Raw genomic sequence first — 22,529 nt, 5'->3', positions numbered from 1 at the left:
CTATAAGTCTTATGATTCCTGTCCCAGTTGATACATAGTTAAGTGCTCAGTAAAGGGTCTTAAATACAGTAAAAACTTGGTTTGCAAGCATAATTTGTTCTGGAATCATGCATGTAATCCAAAGCACTTGTATATCAAAGTGAACTTCTCCATAAGAAATAACAGAAACTCTGATGATGCATTCCACGACCCAAAAATATTCATATAAAAATGATTACAATACTGTAATATAATAAAAAATAATAGAGAAAATACAAAGTATAAAGAAAAATAAAAATAAAATAATTAACTTGCACTTATCTTTGAAAACCTTCATGGCTGATGTGAGGGAGACGAGAGAGGAGGGTTATTGCATAGGACACCTTTCACTATCACTAATGGAATCACTGCTATCTACTGGCTCAATGGAATCTCTTTCTTTTTGTATAAATTTAACAAGGAACCTATCCAATGACACTTGCTTTTGACTTCTTTTGAAGATTTCGCAGAAATGTGACATTGCATTGTCGTTAAACAGATTTATTGCTCGCACTGCTACAGCCTTATTCGGGTGGTGTTTTCTACAAAATTTTGCACTGTTTCCCACATTTTACACATCGCCCTAATCTCATTTCAAGTGAGTGATTCCTCTGCCTTTTTCTCCTCCTCTGCAGACAAGATGCAGATGTAGACTTCTTATAAAATCTTGCAATTTCAGCCACTTGTATACCTTGTTTATACTTCTCGATGATTTCCTTCTTCCACTGTAATCTTCTTATCGCCTTTCTTCTCAACCTTTTTCTGCATGGGGGACATTCTATATGCTTGTATGGATATTGACTATAGTACAGTATTAATAAATTCTTGTCATATACTGTATTTAATGTAACTGGCAATAAGGCAGCAGGAGGAAAGGGTCTATATTGGCAGGCAGTCTGCCTAGAAAGAAGCAAAGCATTCCTAAGCTTACTCATGTATGGAAAAGCAAAGGACTATCCACAGGTGCTTTCAGGTGACAAAAAATACATTAGTGTCAGTTGTGGGCACCTTCCAATATTCTGAAAAATCATTGATTTCTGCCAAACACCATGGCCTGAGACTGAGCTTCTGAGCATGAGAAGCAATCACCCACAGTCCCGCAGAGGGAGGGAGGGAAGGAGGGAGAGAAGAAAGAGAGAGAGAGAGGGAGAGGGAGAGAGAGAGAGAGAGAGAGAGAAGAACCTTTGGCTCAGTTGTGATCATGTGATGTTCGATGTCACATACTACTCATATTGCAAGGCATCACTCATTTATCAAGTTAAAATTTATTAGAAATGTTTGCTTGTCTTGTGGAACACTCTCAGAACAAGTTACTAGCAATCCAAAGTTTTACTGTATTTCAAAATATATGTTAGGGGCTGAGGAGGAAATCTCTGTATCTCCTACTTACAGTAGATCCATATAACGTGTAGAAATCCTCCAAATGACTATGTAGAAGTTATACATTAGAAATCAATGGGTTTTCTTTATAAGCCTTTTTTCAAGTTTAAGTAAATTCATTTAATAACTTAATACACCAAACCATACCATCATCCAGACCACACTGTTCCAACTTCTCCATAAGAATTTTGTTCAAACTGATCAAAATGCTAGCTGAAATACAGATAAACTGAACCTCTATCTACCATTGAAAAAACAAAAAGAAATTAATGGGTTTGTGGATGTCCTGGCTACTGAATGCTCATGAACCATGTATCTTGTTGGAAGAAAAGCATTCAGATTTTTTTCTGAATTTAACTCTTCACCTATATCACTCCTGGTCAACCATTTCCTTCATGTTCCAGGAAAAGGTAGAAAGAGAAGAACCAACTAATGTCCTCACCACCAGCTCTGTGTCTGGCCCCATGTAGTACACGTGGCCTATATTATCCCAAGTTGGTCTCCAAGCAACCCTAGGAGGTAGACATTAACATTTCCATTTTACGCATAAAGCAGTTGGGACTCAGCAAGGTTAAGCAATTTGCTGACGATCACTAAGTTACTAAGGAGTAGAGATTGGATTTAAAACAAACCTGACTCATGAAAAAGCATGAGTTTTCATGAGGCAGCAGGGCCTCCTTGCCTGGACTCTTGGTCAGGGGAGCACCCATGTGTCAGAGCTTCTGGATGAGACTGGGTGGTCCATGGTCTTAATCCAGAAAATAAGTAGTATTTCCATTAATTACTTGAATTGAAAATGACCTTAAGAGCCTCTAGGGAGCAACATATTGTTTCCCTGTGCCCTTTTCTTTAAGAAGAGTATGGGAGGCCCACCAATTGTGAATATGGACACCCTTTATTCTGGCTAATGATCTGCAGCCCTGGTTGAGGTATAGAGGTGTGGACTGGCACCCTGAGGTGCTGCACACAAGCTTCTGCCCTCCTCTGCAGCAACACTTGGATCAATTGGAGACACTCAAAATGAAGGACAGATATCTTTTCATATTTCTGTAAAAAGAGGGAAGATATATGTCACTTCCTGGCACACATAACTGGAAGGCTTCTGAAGGTAGAAGGAGGATCTCTCTGCCTCTCTTGCTGTTTTCCCCTGCTTCTTTCTGTCAGTGTTTAGTCTGAATGGGATTTATGAGCTTCCTAAAAGAGAGTTCTTAAAGCATCAAGAGTTATTGGAACATAAAAAAGTTTCATGAGGAAAATTTGATATTTCTTCTTTATTGTGATAGTCACAATTATATTTAATTACTGATTTGATTGTTATGTAAACATCATGGTATACTCTCACTGTGAAGTCAGTATAGTTAACTGTAAGGTTAGGGCAGGCATAAACTGCACATCCTATTTTTTCTACTACATTAATAAACCTGGCATTCACTCATGCATTTGACATGTATTTCTGGGGCAACTATAAAGATAATACTTTATGTCACTGTGCTAGGAATTGGAGGCATAAAGAAAAATAGGACATGGTCTCTACTCTACAAAAGTTTATAGTCTAGTAGGTGAGGGATATATATAAACAAGTATCTACAAAGAGAGGGAAAAAATGTTGCAAAAACAGACAGGAAATGGTGGGAAGAGAGAGGAGACAATCAGGAGGTGTCACTGTTGTGATGTCTCTTACCACCCAGTGGAGGGGAAAAGGAAGGGTGTTTTATACAACCTCCTTGCTGGGGAATGGGAAGTATGAGGAAGAGAGGCAAGACACGAATCTGGAAATCTAAACTGGGATCAAATTGTCAATGGTCTTATATAATATGCCATTAAAGAGTTGAGGGTTTTTCAGTCAGGCAAAGGCTGACAGCCAGCAAGGAAACAAAACCTCAGGGCTACAACTGCAGAGACTGAATTGTGCCAATAACCTGAATGAGCAAGGGAACGGATGCACCTCTAGAGCCTCCAGAAAGGAATGAAGTTCTGCATACCTGACATTAGCCCGATGAGTTCTGGGTCAGACTTCTGACCTCAGCACCATAAGACAGTAATTTTGTGTTGTTTTATGCCACTAAATGTCTGGTAATTTGTTGTGTTAGCAATAGAACACTAATACAGGGACTAGAGTAGGCTGGCTTCCTTCCCTGGCCCTTCTTTCCTGGCTCTTACCTTTGATGCCAGTGACTCCCATGGATCTATTGTTTGGAATTCTCTTTCTCCCTTCTAATATTTTCTAAGATAAACTCAGGGCCTAAATATAATTACAAGGGGAAAGAAAAAGTGGAAAGCAAAGATCACAAGCCAAGTTTTGTTTGACTTGCATAGTATTCCAAAAAAATTTAATTTATTATTCTTTTTCTCTTTTCTTTTTTTCTCTTTTCCTCTCTCCCCCATTTCTTTCTTTCTTTCTTTCTTTCTTTTTCTTTCTTTCTTTCTTTCTTTCTTTCTTTCTTTCTTTCTTTCTTTCTTTCCTTCCTTCCTTCCTTTCTCTCTCTCTCTCTCTCTCTCTCTCTCTCTGTCCTAAGTTAGGAAGTTCTGACCACATTGAGTTGGCTGGCTAGAGCTATTACTGTCTCCTTTGAGATGTATTCACCAGCTCATCAGTTTCTACCATTCCCTATTATGTCTCATGGGTTGCTTACCCATTTATATTATTTGCTTGCATACCAGGTGATTGCTCTTGTGATACTAGCTTAAATCTGAGGCTAGAACATACTAGATCTGAAGTGAGAGAATAAGAAATCAAAGGAGGCAATCAGCAAGCCTCAATAAATGAGGAGAAATACTTTTTATATTCAGGGTGGTTCTATCAATTATTGTGAAGTTTTTTGAATAGCATGTTTATGTGTACTTTCATATCTGCACAAAATATACCCATGGATGAGCATACACAGGGAGAGAATTATGAAATGGGCAAAGATCACAGTTTCAAATGAGTTCTTTGAGTGATCTCTCTTTTCCTTCAGTGGGTCTCACCTACTGCCAATCGGTAGGTCCAGCTTAGTACAATGTGAGGGTATTTAGGCACATGACGCTGAATCAATATTTTACCAGATCCTCACCAATCACTTTGTTGCTGGCCTAACATCCTCTTTGATTCCATGTACAAGGTCTTTTTCCCCTTTGACCAAGGCCATTCCTGCTACTTCTATTTCAATAATAGGGCTCTTCTCCATTCTTTTCCTGGCATCTTGTCTTAGTTTCTTGCCGGATTTTTAAAAGCTGGGATTCTGTTTCATGCACTCTGCTCTGTCTGTTAACTCCGGTTCTATTTTGGAGCCCTAGCCCCTTTAGGGGAAGAAATTTTCACTTCCTTCTTTTGGGATTTTCTTAGGCTAAATGCTTGCCTCACTGGACCTTCTCCCAGTGGCCTGAGGCTCTCCACACCTCATCTGCATTCAGACCTTTTCTAGGCACATCTACTTACAGTCTTCCTGGGCTACTGCAATCAAAGTCCCGTCCAGATGATCTCACATTCCCATGTGTTTGTCAGCCCTGTCCTAACATCACAACATTTTTCATCCTTGAGGAAAGTCTAGGAAATAAAGGGCATCAGCATAGCAGGAAACTGGCTGGAAATCAGAGAGGCTTCTCTAATAAGCCTTCTACTTTCCTTGTTCTACAACCCACAGAGTTGAGCCCATCTTTCCTTGATTATCTCAAGTGGGGGGTTCATTTAGGACATTTGGTCATTTTACTCCTGATTTTCTTCAAAGGACAAAAAATGAGCTTAGTGACTCTATAACTAGGTCGGAATTTCCCAGAGTCTCTTTACATATTAATTGGCAAATAAACAGAAGAACTATTCCTTTTGGGCATGAAAAGTTGTATAGAGGGTGCCCATGGAATGAGATCTAGCCAAAGGCTCACAAGTGGTGCGTTCTAGTCCAGACTCTGCCACTTACTACCTGGTCTACACTTACTACCTCATCTGGGGAAAGTCACTTACCTTCTGTGTGTGTGAGTTTCTTCATCTGTTTAAAAATAAGTAGTTTTTAACAAGGTTACTCACAGGGTTGTGAGGATTTCCTAATACAATGGATGCGAATCATTGTCCAAATGGGAGATACTAGCATTAAAAGATCCCACCTGTCACTGTTGATAAAAAGAATACCTTGTTTATAAGAGTGTTTAATGCCACCTTCATACATTTGTCATGGGATTCTTTGACAACCATGAGTCAGAGATTTGCTCAAGGCCATGCAGCTCTAGAGTGAATTAAGTGCCCAGGTCTCCTGACCCTAAGAGTTGGGTGATCTGTTACATTCCCACTGTGGAAAGACCATCTCTGACAGGACCTTCCATTCAAGGAGGGCAGAGGTGCTTCTGGTCATGCTCTGCGCCCCATCTTACCCACTGCAGTCTGGTCCTGCCATGCTTGGGCTGTCACTCCATTTATCTTTCTAGGGAAGATGACACAGGGCACTTCATTTCTGTCAGTGTTAGGAGGCTTCTGAGAGATGATGTGCCTCTTTTGGGAGCCTGACTTGACTACTTTTTCTCCCTTTTGTTGCTGGGTAAATTTTGTCTGAAGGAAGAAGAAGAGTGGCCAGTTATTAGAATGGCAATGAGATCACTAGTGTAATCTCTGCTGGTCTGTTGCCATCATTCTCTTTAGGAATGGCAATGGCCAAAACCAAAACCCTTTGCCTTCAGGATATGACCCCTTGCATTCTCATACTCACCTTCCTCCACAAGAACATGCAACCCCTGAAGCTACGCATTGTCTTTCTGTACAAAGAACTCCAAATTACCTGGCTTTTCTTCCAGGCACCCGCACTGGCAAGTGATGTTGGGGCAGCTCCAAGTCCCTGTCAGACTTGTAGAAGGTCTGAGAAGGTGGGATGGCTGGTGAGGAAACCAGACCTTCCATTCACAGAGGTTGCTATCTATAACCTTGACTTTTAAGCAGCTCTTGGGCTCAGTTGTGGCTTCCATGATTCTCTGGGGATTCTCTCAGAACCTTAACTTAGCATTAATTCCACTTTGGTGCTTGTATAGAAGTGAGTTAGGCTGAATCCGATTTTGACAGGCTCGAGTCCTTAATGCTTTTATTGCTAATATCCTGCCAAGTAGAACAACTCTGCTTTCCATTTTATGTACCTTACTTTGAAAGGCTGGAGTATTAGGGAGGCTGGCAATAAAAGATCATCTGGGACACTCTTCCCCCAGCAATAGTGCTCTCATGGAGGATGGGTCAGGGACTCCAACTTCCTAAAAGTGCCTGTATTAGTTAGAGGTGAGCAAAGACAGCCACAGAGAAACCCTTCCCTGACTATCTTGACTATAGGCCTCTCTGGAAGCACTAAGCTCAACACCTTGGCTCTACATGCTGAGGAATGTCAGGATGTGGAGCTGCGTTTCCAAAAAGTTTCTTCCCCGCCTCCCATTGTGCACTTGGACAAAGCAGCTCTGAACTGAAGAAGAGGACTTCTGATTCATGCCTACCCTGTGACAGGACACAGCTGCACAGTGGAGAGCACATGTCTTGATGGGGTAAGGTTGCTAGATGAAGCTAAAGACAAATACAGAGAAAAACTTCATCAGAACTCAGGACACAAGCACTCACTGGAGGACCTCCAGCCCAGGAGGGCCATCCCAGAACAGCTTCCAGGTAAATACCTCCAACGAAGGAATTGGGAAAGTGAAGTTGAAGCAGTGATTCTCGGGGCGCCTGGGTGGCGCAGTCGGTTAAGCGTCCGACTTCAGCCAGGTCACGATCTCGCGGTCCGTGAGTTCGAGCCCCGCATCAGGCTCTGGGCTGATGGCTCAGAGCCTGGAGCCTGTTTCCGATTCTGTGTCTCCCTCTCTCTCTGCCCCTCCCCCGTTCATGCTCTGTCTCTCTCTGTCCCAAAAATAAATAAAAAAACGTTGAAAAAAAAAAAAAAAAACAGTGATTCTCCAGGGACTTTAAGGAGACCTGGTTTGAATGCTGTAATACCTTTTGTCTTAGTAGACATTTCATCTGGATGCAAAGGTTATTATGCCAACCCCACAGACCCAGGGAAGTAAAATAAGGAGACTGGGCCAGATGAACACTAGAACCACAAGACTTTAGGGCTGTTTGGACTCTATGGATCATGGGCAATATTCCATAGAGGCCTCTACCATTAAGCAATGAGAGGACATATGCAAATGAATAGAACAGGAAAGTTGGCATTTTATGCCCATAAGCAACAGAAAAGAGTATCCCCAACCTGAAATCCATGTGGAACCCAAGGCAACTTTAGTACTTGGGAGTGGGATTAACTCCTTGACACTGAAGATGGGGGAAAAAAAAGAAATAACATGGTTCAAATATGGGATGCTAGGACCAGAGTGTTTATTACAGGAATAAGATGATCAGCAGCAGGCACTTCCAGGAACCAGGATGTATAGATTGGAGGTCCTGTTCAAGCCCACAGGCGTTCTCAGTGGGAAGGGAAAATAACAATTGGGATGTTACAATCATCTCTTAATAAAGGTCACACATCACACCCAGAAATGGCAGAGGAGCCAGCAGAGATACAGACAAGGTTAAGGAACCTGCCTTCAAGGGGCTATAAAAGAATCAAGAAAGTACAGTTATTCAAATGAGAGCTATGCACAGAGGCCCAGAAGGACAGCCAAGAGACCCATTTCTCATCCCACCTCTGCCACTCACAAGCTGTGTGGTTTGGAAAAAGTTGCTTCGCATTTTGGGTACCTCAGTCTCCTTGTGGTCACTAAGGAGATTGGCCAAACTGGCATTAGAGTCATCCTCTAACTGTGGAGTAGGCTTTTGACATCAGTGGGATCCAATCCCAACTCACAATTTTGGACTGAACTTGTTATTATTTCCCGCTGTTGAGGCCAAAACCACTCAATGCCTCTGAGCAAGGTGAATCTTAAAATGGCGTGATCTCCTGGGGAAGAAGGAGGGGGATGTATTAAAATCCCTTATAACATCTGACAAAATAAATCTGTGTAAGCAAGGAAACTCTTGATGACATTCCTCTGAGTACAGTATGTTAATGATAGACATTATCTAAATCCAAACCTCTAAATTTGAGATCAGGGATCTGGGGTGGAGAGAGGAGAAGCAAAATGCTCAATGTCCTCCAACACATAAACGATGACTCTTCAGGACAGGAACCCAAGTGTCCTGCCCCTTAATTTAGGCATCCTGTTTCTCTCTTCCAACTTCAGACACCAGAAAAGATTTGGGGATTTACTTCCTTAGAGCTCAGCAATAGGAAATGAGCCAAACATTGGAAGCTGTTTGGTTACCACTAAGGGGCATGTTCTTGCTCCTCTGAGTATCATTTGTCCACCTGCCTGCTCACCTCCCTCTCCTTTCCCTGTTAGTATCCTCCAACCCATCCCTCCACCCTCACTTAAATGAGCCTTTATTCCCACGGGGACACTTGGCTCCACATACTGAAAAGATTGTTAATTTCTGTCTACTGATGTGACACTTTACAAGGCAGAGAAAAGGATAATGAGCAATATTAATTGGCTATGAGGGCAGCCCCAGCTAGGGAGGTAGGTGTTTTATTTCCTACTCAGGTGAGGACCCTCTCAGAGGGGCAGAAACTGGTCCAGAGTTGTTTCCCCTACCATTCAGGCAAGCTAGGGATGGGTTAAGTCTCAAGAGCCTCGTTTGTACTCCTGAAAGGGGGCAGGATACTTGTTTGTGAGGGGGCTGGAGGAGGGACAGTGTTAAGTGTCAGGTAAAATGGACATGAGAACTGGGCAGAATTTAAGCTGAAACAATGGAATGGTCAGCTCTTTCACAGGATAGTTTGCTGCTGTCTCTAAGACTCCTATCTTACCTCCATATTTTGTTTTGATGCTGGTACTAGACCCAGACTCACCAACCTGTTCTCTTTGGTTCTCAGAATGTTTCAAAGCAAAAACATTCAGTCTTGCCTTCTCTAGGCATTGCTCTGTGCACCCTCCTCCCTCTCTTTAAAACTCCATTTTGCTTAAGCACTGATCTCAGTGCAGATATTAAGAAAGGGACTGAGTTTAGCTACTCTGTGCTAAGAAAACATGTGTTTTCAAACACATCTATTTATTTGTAAATATATTAATATAAAACATATGAATAATATATATTAATAATGTCTAATTATAATATATTAATAACCAATATGTAAATCTCTCATAATCACAGTGAGCAGAGATAATCCTATTAACATTTTATTTCTGAATTTTTTTCATGCTCTCATAAAATTATATATATGCGTAAAGATATATATATATATATTTACCACTTAAGTGGTTGTCACTTAACACTATAAAATACATAATTTTCAGATGGTAGGGTTTCTGGAGATAGTTGGAGCAGGGGGCTTCTTAAATATCAGTAAAGCAGGTCCCCACCTCCATTTACCCACCACATAGACAATGACAATGACCCCCATCCCAAAGCTATCGGGAGGTACTGCCAGGGATTGGTGCATGGGTTCCCTTTATCTGGCACTAATAGCCACAGATAAAATACACTTTAATGCTTCTCTAAGAGTAAAGTTAATAGATGCCCACCCCTCCAGAAGACAATATCCTCTGTGAAGTCTGAAGTTGGTCTTTTGGACCCTTGCTTTCCCTTCATGAGTCTGATTTGCTGGAGAATGGGGCTGTAGGTCATGAACATAGGTATAGAACTTACCTCCACTCAAAGGAGGATACTTGTGCACGGGCTTTTGAGAAGTTTTTTTATCCTTAAATATCTTCCCCCTGTACTGGAAGTAAGAGTGGGCTGCCTTCCAGGAAGAAAACCTGTGAAAAGAATGGCTTCTGGTCACAGGGAGAAAGCTATCAGCTAAGGCGGCTGGAGCATGGAGCACAAGGGAACCAGAACAGGGACAGTCCTTACAGAGAATGGAGTGTGTAATAGAGAAGAGAAGAGACTTGGCCTTGGAGTGCTGCCTGTCAGAGGCCCTTCTTCTGCGGCCTCCTCTGTGTCCAGGCCTGGCTCCAGTGAGGACCTGCCATGCATAGTATGTTGGAATTCCCTTCTGGAACCAGTGAATGGAGTCTTTAAAGAACCTACTGTACATAGGTCTGAGGTGGGGGTCAATCCCTGGGATGCTTGCTTGAGCATCAGAGTGTGAACTCCCTACTTAACCCCACCTGGTACAGCCAGAGTGTCTGACTGACTTCCTCTCAGGTCCCAATCACTGGTTTCATCCTGTCCCTTGCTGAAGGTCATGACCCTGTCATTGTATTCCCAGCAGCCCTTTCCCCGGAGTAGACAGACCTCTGCTCTTCACATGAACTTGGACTCATATACTCACTGGAACCTGAGAACTACTGCTCCCTGGAATCCCTCACAATATTCTTCATCTCTTTCTCCCTGGCCCCGAACCCCTTGCTGTCCTTCAGCCTACCCTTGCATTGGCCCCCTTAAGGTCCAGTCTCGGCTAAGACTGGATTTATTTTCTATCCCGACTTGGCTCTGATGGTCTTGACTGCTGCCCTGCTTCCTTTCCTTAAAGGACACTCTATTTGATCACAGTTGGTTTCTGCCATTCCATTTGCTGAAATGGGTCTCCCACTTATTTTATAATAAGGTAATGTGTGTGTGTGTATGTGTGTGTGTGTGTGTGTGTGAGAGAGAGAGAGAGAGAGAGAGAGAGAGAAAGAGAGAGAGAGAGAGAGAGGAGGGGGGGAACCCTTAAGACTTGGAATCACATAATAATATAAACATCTCAATTAGCCTTGTCTTGGAACATTTCAGCCAGTTGTCCTCTGGTCACTGTCACCCAGGGCACTGCCATTCATTATGTGGAAGATATAGGCTGGAGCCACAGTGCACCACAGGAGTAAATAACCACCTGGGAGAACCTGAGCCAGTGTCTCAGTCCAAACCTTGACAGGATAGGTTAGAAACCAGTGGGCCACAGGTTGCATATGTCCTGCAAATATTTTGTTTGTTTCATTTTTGTTTTTTGGCCTTCAGAGTTTCCTTACCATGGTTTAGTTTTGAGTTAGTTGCCACATTTGCCACTTTAACTTTCAGAGATAAAAGTCTAAATGTCTAAGCTCCTCTTGAAAATTGAAATATTATGGTACTTGGACCTAACAGAGTAAAACTCTGCTGTCTTACTGCCTCAATGGGGCTCCTTAAGCACAAGTGCAGTTGTGTGAGTCTTGACAGAATTTCTCCCCAGATAGCCATGTTCCATACTCACGCTTAGGTGAGGAACCTATGCCTAATAAAATTAACATCCTTTCCCAAGCATGTGGGAGCCAGGGGATGTGGGACCCAGGCACTCTGATCCCCAGTCTTACTTGACCTTCCATCTTCTGATTCAGTTTCAGTGTGGGAGTATGAGAGACCAAGTGTAGCAAGTAGGATAAGGATACACCATTGTAGTTCCCATGAAAATGGAAACCATGAAGTAGAGAGTTAGAGGAAGACAGAAAACTCTTTAGGAAGTCAAATGTGTTTTCCTGCCCTTATAATCCTTGGGCAAGGGGAAATACTTACCTTTTCCAGAAGTACATAATGATGGGGAAGAGAGACATGATAGTCCCATGGAAGATGCTCCGATCTAGGTGGCCCTCTGCAATGGAAGCAAGGATAGCATCCTTCTGGGATTCAGAGATGTTCACCTACCCATAGAATGGGAGCCTGTCACTGACATAATTCCAGGGAAGGCAGAAAACCTCTCATGACCCCTAGTACCTATAGGTACCCTCAGTAACTATAAGACCATCCTCTCCCCAGAAAGTGGCATGTTGTCATGCAACTTCTAGTAAAGGACATCTGGTTGACACAGGACTTAGGAAGTGCCTATTAGCTATCATTTCTTGTGGAAGAAATGCTTCTTGGCAAAAGCCCAGAGAGAAGTGGGAGTTCCCTTTACCCTCAGCCTTGGAGGAATTTCAGAATTCAGGTAGAGCTTTAGGATGATATTAAGTTTGGACCTCATTAGCATCACGTCATTCTCGTTGTATGCCCGGTTGACTTGCAGCATGTGAGCTGAACTCACCAAATTATTAAATCTAAAAAGAAACAGTAAGCAGGAAATCAGCTAGGAGAAGATCAAAGCAGCAACTAAATAGGGCAGCCAGCCCAGACCCATTTCTGACCTAAGAAAGACAGGGCCAATCCTTGGCCAGGTTGAAACTTTATTCATTTAATCATAATGCATCCATTGGCAGATATTGAGCACCTACCACAGGTCAGGTAATGTGCTAAGTGCTTCTTCAAGTGTATTTCTTTACTGCAAACGCCCTTTATCCCATCCTCCCTCCACTCTTGTCTCTGTACGAGTTTTGCCTCTGACAACTTCAGGAACTAAGGGCTATCTTTTTCTTTGTTTTCCCTTCTCTGCTGACACTTTCACAATTACCACCACTCTCCGAGGCAAGATAGTGCTTTTCTCTTGCTTTTTTTTTTTTTAATTTTCTTATTTTTCTAAATTACAGTAAAATATACCTAACATAAAATTTACCAGTTTAACCGTTTTTAAATGTACAGTTCAGTGGCATTAAATACATTTATCTTGTTGCTCAACCATCAACACCATCTCCAGAACTTTTTACATCTTCCCCAACTGAAACTCTATGCCCATTAAATAAAAACTATCCATTCCTCCCTTCCCATAACCCCTGGCAACTACTTTCTACTGTCTCCTAGTGACATATTCTTTTACTAACCATCAAATATCTCTGTTATACCTTGTCTTCATTTAAGTACACAGTTTATTTCTCTCAGGCCTCAGGCAACTTTATATTTTACATTTTAAATATATATATGTATGTGTGTGTGTGTATATATATATATATGTATATATATATATATATATAATGTTTATTTCTTTATTTTGGTAGACAGTGAAAGCAGAGGAGGGGCAGAGAGAGAGGGAGAGAAAGAATCCAAGCAGGCTCTGCAGTATCTGTGCAGAACCTCATGTGGGTCTCGAACTCACAAACTGTGAGATCATGACCTGAGCTGAAATCAACAAGAGTTGGACATTTAACTGACTAATCCACACAGGTGCCTCTCTCTCAGGCCACTTTAAATCTTAACCATTTAAAATTTTCCTAAGAGTAGACTACCAATGTTTTCCCTTTATAAGCTTAATTTGCAAATCCGTTTATTTATCCAATCAGCAGATATTTATTAAGGGTTTACTCTTTGCCAGGTGCAGTTCCAAGAGCAGGGATTCAGCAGTAAACATGGAAAACAAAGTTCTGCTTTTCTTTTTAGTTGTCCAAATGCACTTCCTGCACCTATCATCCTACTTCTTAACTCTTATTTGTGTTTTGTCTGCCATCCAGATGAGTTTGTGGGATCTTAGAGAATAGAGAGCATGTCTTAGTTGTCTTCTGTATCTCCTATGTCAAATCCCGTGCACAAGAATGAGTAAGCAATCAGTAAGCACTCGTGGAACTGAGCCAAATGCCTCACTGGGGTGCAGTGGAAGATCTCTTAACCCAATTCCTCTAACTAATGTGCTAAGTTACCAGGTGCTCTGAAATTCTGAAAACACACTGATACCTGTAACGTGCTCACTGTATACACTGGTTGTATCTTTTGTAATACACTCTCACATTTTTCCATTGAGTAGAAGCAGGTATATACTGAGAATTATCCATGTTTCTTCTCAAATATTTTTGCCTATTGTATTTGTTACTATAATTCGTAATTTATAAAAGTTGATAAAATATGAACATAAAAAGAAAAGGTGTTTGCTGTTTCTGTGAAAACAAATTTCAATGCATTGGAACATTCCAGTAAAGACAAGCTGCTTTTCAAAAAGTTGCTATTGAGTTGGGTGTGACAAAGCATTTTAAAACATTGAAAAAACAAGTATAAAAATCCAGAAGGATTAATTGCCTTGCAGTAACCTTTAAATTCTCACTCCACTTTAAGGAGAGAGAAATTTGGGCTGCCTGGGTGGCTCAGTCTATTAAGTGACTGACTCTTGATTTCAGCTCAGGTTATGATCTCATGGTTCATTGGTTCAAGCCCCACGTTGGGCTCTGTGCCCTCAGTGCAGAGCCTGCTTGGGATTCTTTCTCTGTTCCCCTCTCCCTGCCCCTCTCCTGCTCACTTCTCTCTCTCTCAAAATAAGTAAAGTAAACTTTAAAAAAAGAAAGAAAGAAAAATCAGAATTAGCAGATAGCATTTTGGATATAGTTTGTGCAAGAGAAATATGTGGATCTCCAATTAGAGGAATGGCTTTGGCTTTACATCAAAAGTTTGACAGGTAAGTGAAAGTACATTAGTATGATTTGACATAATAATAACTGTTTAAGTATGGAGCTTCTTCACAAAATTAAAAATAGAATTACCATATGATCCAGTAATCCCACTACTATTACCCAAAGAATATGAAAACACTAATTCACAGAGATGTATGCACCCCTATTTTTACTGCAGCATTATTTATAGTAGCCAGATTATGGAAGCATCCCATGTGTCCACTGAATGGATAAAGAAGTTATGCTATATATACACAGTGGAATATTAGTCAGCCATAAAAAAGAATGAAATTTTGCCATTTGCAACAACATGGATGGAGCTAGAGGGTATAATGCTAAGTGAAATAAATTGGTCAGAGAAAGACAAATACAATATTATTTCACTCATATGTGGAATTTTTTTTTTTTTATGAAATTTATTGTCCAAATTGGTTTCCATAAAACACCCAGTGCTCATCCCAAAAGGTGCCCTCCTCAATACCCATCACCCACCCTCTCCTCCCTCCCACCCCCCATCAACCCTCAGTTTGTTCTCAGTTTTTAACAGTCTCTTATGCTTTGGCTCTCTCCCACTCTAACCTCTTTTTTTTTTTTTTTTTCCTTTTTTCCTCCCCCTCCCCCATGGGTTCCTGTTACGTTTCTCAGGATCCACATAAGAGTGAAACCATATGGTATCTGTCTTTCTCTGTATGGCTTATTTCACTTAGCATCACACTCTCCAGTTCCATCCACGTTGCTACAAAAGGCCATATTTCATTTTTTCTCATTGCCACGTAGTATTCCATTGTGTATATAAACCACAATTTCTTTATCCATTCATCAGTTGATGGACATTTAGGCTCTTTCCATAATTTGGCTATTGTTGAGAGTGCTGCTATGAACATTGGGGTACAAGTGCCCCTATGCATCAGTACTCCTGTATCCCTTGGATAAATTCCCAGCAGTGCTATTGCTGGGTCATAGGGTAGGTCTATTTTTAATTTTCTGAGGAACCTCCACACTGTTTTCCAGAGCGGCTGCACCAATTTGCATTCCCACCAACAGTGCAAGAGGGTTCCCGTTTCTCCACATCCTCGCCAGCATCTATAGTCTCCTGATTTGTTCATTTTGGCCACTCTGACTGGCGTGAGGTGATACCTGAGTGTGGTTTTGATTTGTATTTCCCTGATAAGGAGCGACGCTGAACATCTTTTCATGTGCCTGTTGGCCATCCGGATGTCTTCTTTAGAGAAGTGTCTATTCATGTTTTCTGCCCATTTCTTCACTGGGTTATTTGTTTTTCAGGTGTGGAGTTTGGTGAGCTCTTTATAGATTCTGGATACTAGCCCTTTGTCCGATATGTCATTTGCAAATATCTTTTCCCATTCCGTTGGTTGCCTTTTAGTTTTGTTGGTTGTTTCCTTTGCTGTGCAGAAGCTTTTTATCTTCATAAGGTCCCAGTAATTCACTTTTGCTTTTAATTCCCTTGCCTTTGGGGATGTGTCGAGTAAGAGATTGCTACGGCTGAGGTCAGAGAGGTCTTTTCCTGCTTTCTCCTCTAAGGTTTTGATGGTTTCCTGTCTCACATTCAGGTCCTTTATCCATTTTGAGTTTATTTTTGTGAATGGTGTGAGAAAGTGGTCTAGTTTCAACCTTCTGCATGTTGCTGTCCAGTTCTCCCAGCACCATTTGTTAAAGAGACTGTCTTTTTTCCATTGGATGTTCTTTCCTGCTTTGTCAAAGATGAGTTGACCATACGTTTGTGGGTCTAGTTCTGGGGTTTCTATTCTATTCCATTGGTCTATGTGTCTGTTTTTGTGCCAATACCATGCTGTCTTGATGATGACAGCTTTGTAGTAGAGGCTAAAGTCTGGGATTGTGATGCCTCCTGCTTTGGTCTTCCTCTTCAAAATTCCTTTGGCTATTCGGGGCCTTTTGTGGTTCCATATGAATTTTAGGATTGCTTGTTCTAGTTTCGAGAAGAATGCTGGTGCAATTTTGATTGGGATTGCATTGAATGTGTAGATAGCTTTGGGTAGTATTGACATTTTGACAATATTTATTTTTCCAATCCATGAGCAGGGAATGTCTTTCCATTTCTTTAAATCTTCTTCAATTTCCTTCGTAAGCTTTCTATAGTTTTCAGCATACAGATCCTTTACATCTTTGGTTAGATTTATTCCTAGGTATTTTATGCTTCTTGGTGCAATTGTGAATGGGATCAGTTTCTTTATTTGTCTTTCTGTTGCTTCATTGTTAGTGTATAAGAATGCAACTGATTTCTGTACATTGATTTTGTATCCTGCAACTTTGCTGAATTCATGTATCAATTCTAGCAGACTTTTGGTGGAGTCTATCGGATTTTCCATGTATAATATCATGTCATCTGCAAAGAGCGAAAGCTTGACTTCATCTTTGCCAATTTTGATGCCTTTGATTTCCTTTTGTTGTCTGATTGCTGATGCTAGAACTTCCAGCACTATGTTAAACAACAGCGGTGAGAGTGGGCATCCCTGTCGTGTTCCTGATCTCAGGGAAAAAGCTCTCAGTTTTTCCCCGTTGAGGATGATGTTAGCTGTGGGCTTTTCATAAATGGCTTTTATGATCTTTAAGTATGTTCCTTCTATCCCGACTTTCTCAAGGGTTTTTATTAAGAAAGGGTGCTGGATTTTGTCAAAGGCCTTTTCTGCATCGATTGACAAGATCATATGGTTCTTCTCTTTTTTTTTGTTAATGTGATGTATCACGTTGATTGATTTGCGAATGTTGAACCAGCCCTGCATCCCAGGAATGAATCCCACTTGATCATGGTGAATAATTCTTTTTATATGCCGTTGAATTCGATTTGCTAGTATCTTATTGAGAATTTTTGCATCCGTATTCATCAGGGATATTGGCCGGTAGTTCTCTTTTTTTACTGGGTCTCTATCTGGTTTAGGAATCAAAGTACTACTGGCTTCATAGAATGAGTCTGGAAGTTTTCCTTCCCTTTCTATTTCTTGGAATAGCTTGAGAAGGATAGGTATTATCTCTGCTTTAAACGTCTGGTAGAACTCCCCTGGGAAGCCATCTGGTCCTGGACTCTTATTTGTTGGGAGATTTTTAATAACCGATTCAATTTCTTCGCTGGTTATGGGTCTGTTCAAGCTTTCTATTTCCTCCTGGTTGAGTTTTGGAAGAGTGTGGGTGTTCAGGAATTTGTCCATTTCTTCCCGGTTGTCCAATTTGTTGGCATATAATTTTTCATAGTATTCCCTGATAATTGTTTGTATCTCTGAGGGATTGGTTGTAATCATTCCATTTTCATTCATGATTTTATCTATTTGGGTCATCTCCCTTTTCTTTTTGAGAAGCCTGGCTAGAGGTTTGTCAATTTTGTTTATTTTTTCAAAAAACCAACTCTTGGTTTCGTTGATCTGCTCTACAGTTTTTTTAGACTCTATATTGTTTATTTCTGCTCTGATCTTTATTATTTCTCTTCTTCTGCTGGGTTTAGGCTGCCTTTGCTGTTCTGCTTCCATTTCCTTTAGGTGTGCTGTTAGATTTTGTATTTGGGATTTTTCTTGTTTCTTGAGATAGGCCTGGATTGCAATGTATTTTCCTCTCAGGACTGCCTTCGCTGCGTCCCAAAGCGTTTGGATTGTTGTATTTTCATATTCGTTTGTTTCCATATATTTTTTTATTTCTTCTCTAATTGCCTGGTTGACCCACTCATTCGTTAGTAGGGTGTTCTTTAACCTCCATGTTTTTGGAGGTTTTCCAGACTTTTTTCTGTGGTTGATTTCAAGCTTCATAGCATTGTGGTCTGAAAGTATGCATGGTATAATTTCAATTCTGGTAAACTTATGGAGGGCTGTTTTGTGACCCAGTATATGATCTATCTTGGAGAATGTTCCATGTGCACTCGAGAAGAAAGTATATTCTGTTGCTTTGGGATGCAGAGTTCTAAATATATCTGTCAAGTCCATCTGATCCAATGTCTCATTCAGGGCCCTTGTTTCTTTATTGACCGTGTGTCTAGATGATCTATCCATTTCTGTAAGTGGGGTGTTAAAGTCCCCTGCAATTACCACATTCTTATCAATAAGGTTGCTTATGTTTATGAGTAGTTGTTTTATATATTTGGGGGCTCCGGTATTCGGCGCATAGACATTTATAATTGTTAGCTCTTCCTGATGGATAGACCCTGTAACTATTATATAATGTCCTTCTTCATCTCTTGTTACAGCCTTTAATTTAAAGTCTAGTTTGTCTGATATAAGTATGGCTACTCCAGCTTTCTTTTGGCTTCCAGTAGCATGATAAATAGTTCTCCATCCCCTCACTCTCAATCTAAAGGTGTCCTCAGGTCTAAAATGAGTCTCTTGCAGACAGCAAATAGATGGGTCTTGTTTTTTTATCCATTCTGATACCCTATGTCTTTTGGTTGGCGCATTTAATCCATTTACATTCAGTGTTATTATAGAAAGATATGGGTTTAGGGTCATTGTGATGTCTGTATGTTTTATGCTTGTAGCGATGTCTCTGGTATTTTGTCTCACAGGGTCCCCCTTAGGATCTCTTGTAGGGCTGGTTTAGTGGTGACAAATTCCTTCAGTTTTTGTTTGTTTGGGAAGACCTTTATCTCTCCTTCTATTCTAAATGACAGACTTGCTGGATAAAGGATTCTCGGCTGCATATTTTTTCTGTCTAGCACACTGAAAATCTCGTGCCAATTCTTTCTGGCCTGCCAAGTTTCAAAAGAGAGATCAGTCACGAGTCTTATAGGTCTCCCTTTATATGTGAGGGCACGTTTACCCCTTGCTGCTTTCAGAATTTTCTCTTTATCCTTGTATTTTGCCAGTTTCACTATGATATGTCGTGCAGAAGATCGATTCAGGTTCCGTCTGAAGGGAGTTCTCTGTGCCTCTTGGATTTCAATGCCTTTTTCCTTCCCCAGTTCAGGGAAGTTCTCAGCTATTATTTCTTCAAGTACCCCTTCAGCACCTTTCCCTCTCTCTTCCTCCTCTGGGATACCAATTATGCGTATATTATTTCTTTTTAGTGTATCACTTAGTTCTCTAATTTTCCCCTCATACTCCTGGATTTTTTTATCTCTCTTTCTCTCAGCTTCCTCTTTTTCCATAACTTTATCTTCTAGTTCACCTATTCTCTCCTCTGCCTCTTCAATCCGAGCTGTGGTGGTCTCCATTTTGTTTTGCATTTCATTTAAAGTGTTTTTCAGCTCCTCATGACTGTTCCTTAGTCCCTTGATCTCTGTAGCAAGGGATTCTCTGCTGTCCTGTATACTGTTTTCAAGCCCGGCGATTAATTTTATGACTATTATTCTAAATTCACTTTCTGTTATATTATTTAAATCCTTTTTGATCAGCCATATGTGGAATTTAAGAAACAAAATAAACAAAGAAAAAAAGGAAAAAACAAGAAATGCACTCTTAACTATAGAGAATAACCTGATGGTCACCAGAGGAGAGGCTGGTGGGCAGATGGGTGAAATAGGTGATGGAGATTAAGAGTATATTTCTCATGATGAACACTGAATAATGTATAGAATTGTTTAATCAATATATTCTACACCTGAAACTAATATAATACTGTATGTTAACTATACTGGAATTAAACATTTTTAAAAAGCTAATCAACCAGAGGCAAGCAAAAACAATAATAATGATACACAATGAGTGAAGTAATATAGAAGACTAAGTGGCCTGTATGTATGTACAGGGGACTTCCAACTTATGTCAACTTAAATACCACTTATGCATCTCTGTCTTTATTTTTAAATTTTTTTTTTCAACGTTTATTTTATTTATTTTTGGGACAGAAAGAGACAGAGCATGAACGGGGGAGGGGCAGAGAGAGAGGGAGACACAGAATCGGACACAGGCTCCAGGCTCTGAGCTATCAGCCCAGAGCCCGACGCGGGGCTCGAACTCACGGACCGTGAGATCGTGACCTGGCTGAAGTCGGACGCTTAACCGACTGCGCCACCCAGGCGCCCCCTCTGTCTTTATTTTTAAATTAGTTTAGAACTTATAACACAGTTCTCAAAAAAAAAAAAAAAAAAAAGCACACCACATCTAAAATATAGACTTGTAAGACAATCAAGCCATTCTACTTTAGTACATAAGGTATCTAAACACCGTGTATGTAGTACATCATTTCTATGGGGAAAATGTGTTCCAAATTTCAAATCAGTATTCCAACAACATGCTTTTTCTGAGTAACAAAGATGTCCCCACCCTTGAGGACAAGGAATAAAGTGGAGGCTCTTATTCCTCTTACAGTCACTTGCTTGTCTCTGCAAATGTTCAAGAGAAATTTTAAGTCAATTGTCTTTTGGAGATACTAGACCCATGTTCTAAACTATGCTGCACATCAGAATCACATGAGTAGCTTGTGAAAATACAAGTTCCCAAGACCCACACTGGACCAGTAAAATCCAAATCTCAGGGACCTTGGCATTGGCAGTAATCATAAGCTTCAAGCAATCCTGATGTGCACCAGGGTTGATAACCACTGACTAACTTCTCTACTCCAGTATGACTTTTTTGCCAGTTCAGGCTCTGGGCTCACAAATTGGGCAGCTGTATACATGAAAACACACTTGGTTAAGAATATTTCTAAGTAGAGGGGGAGGAGCCAAGATGGTGGAAAAGCATGGAAGTTTTTTTTGTGTGTCTCATATCCATTAAATAGAGCCAGATCAACACTAAACCTTCCTGTACACCTAGAAAACTGATTTGAGGATTAACACAAAAATATGCACAACCTGAACCACAGAGCTCAGCAGGTACTTGGTGGAGAGAGGTGAACTGGGGGAGAGAGAAGCCACAGAGGGTAGGGAGCTGTTTTTACTTGTGGAGACAGGATGGAGATGGGGGGAGAGTACGGGAAAAACATGCCCCCCCAAAAAGCAGCTGGAGGGAAAGTGGAAAAGTGGAAACAGCCATGGGAACTGAACTGAAAAAGGAGAAAGGAAAGGATTTAAATTTCATCAAGACTCTGTAAACACGGGGAGCACAGAGTCTGAAACTCTGCAGCTCAATACCTGATGGTGCTCTGGTGGGAAGGGTGAATCCCCGGGAGCAGAGTAGAGTCTGGGAGGTCCTCAGGCCACATAAGAGAAGTGGCTCCACTGCTGGAAAAACATTTGGTAACGGCTGTGCAGTCACCCAGTCCCAGCAGACCCCAGAGAACAAGGTTGTTACTGGTGAAGCCTGGTGCCAGATGTGTATTGTGATTTTCCATAATCCCTGAAAAACTGCTGCTACACAATCATGTGAACTTTTCCTGGGGCAGGCTGGCACCCAGGCGCAGTCTCTGGACATTGGCAGCAGCACAGTCCCACGAATGTTCCTGGGTATGGCTGGCACCTGGCCATTGCTTGGTGAGACCCTCCCCCAGAGTATCTGAGCGGATCAAAGTTGAAGTGCCTCAGAAGTGAGGGGCTGGGAAACACAGCTGCATCTGAGATAAAACTCATGAGGGAGGTGCCACCTGGCAACCTAACAGCTTGGTCACAGACAGTGTAAAAGTGCAGAGTGGATGGAAGCCAGAGACAAAGGACTGGTGTGCAATTGCTGGCAGGGGGAGCACAGAGTGCTGATACTAGAGACTGGGTAGCTGGGTGACACCCCCTCCTTCACATGCGCAGTCACACCTACAAGCACCACAACAATCCACCCACTAAGCTAAGCTGTGCCATATAGTGGAGAATGGAGCCATTACACTAAGCCCCACCCAACAGGGCCAACCTCGCTCTTCAGGCACACCACAAATCTCTCCACCTGCTTAGTTTGTGGACTATAAAATGTTTCATAGTTTGAATTCTAGGGGAAAACGTATTTCATTGTATTTCAGTCTGTTAACTGGTCCATCTATTGAATTTTCTTTTTTTATTTGTTTCTTTTTTTTCTTGAATACAGAAAGAGAAAAAAATCCTTTTATTTTCAATTTTTATTAAAATTTTATTTTTA

The 22,529-nt window shown here is 41.2% G+C and overlaps 1 protein-coding gene across 2 annotated transcripts in view; it reads right to left on the bottom strand.

Moving 5' to 3' along the window:
• Positions 1–3,845: 3,845 nt before the first annotated feature.
• RGSL1 (regulator of G protein signaling like 1) overlaps positions 3,846–22,529 on the bottom strand; it is a 113,840-nt gene continuing 95,156 nt past the window's right edge. The window contains exons 17-21 of one of the 2 annotated variants that reach the window (XM_045452597.1): positions 12,225–12,363; positions 11,846–11,970; positions 10,022–10,131; positions 8,181–8,273; positions 3,846–6,904 (exon numbers count right to left, since the gene is read on the bottom strand). In XM_045452597.1, the coding sequence (XP_045308553.1) occupies positions 6,834–6,904; positions 8,181–8,273; positions 10,022–10,131; positions 11,846–11,970; positions 12,225–12,363 (538 nt within the window). In that variant the 3' untranslated portion in view covers positions 3,846–6,833. Of the gene's footprint in view, positions 6,905–7,689; positions 8,274–10,021; positions 10,132–11,845; positions 11,971–12,224; positions 12,364–22,529 lie in introns of those variants that run through there. The other variant, XM_045452595.1, reaches the window with a different exon arrangement.

The sequence above is a fragment of the Leopardus geoffroyi genome, chromosome C3 (assembly GCF_018350155.1).
Source record: "Leopardus geoffroyi isolate Oge1 chromosome C3, O.geoffroyi_Oge1_pat1.0, whole genome shotgun sequence".
In the NCBI taxonomy this organism is placed as follows: domain Eukaryota; kingdom Metazoa; phylum Chordata; class Mammalia; order Carnivora; family Felidae; genus Leopardus; species Leopardus geoffroyi.
This window is presented reverse-complemented; position numbering and strand designations above follow the sequence as displayed.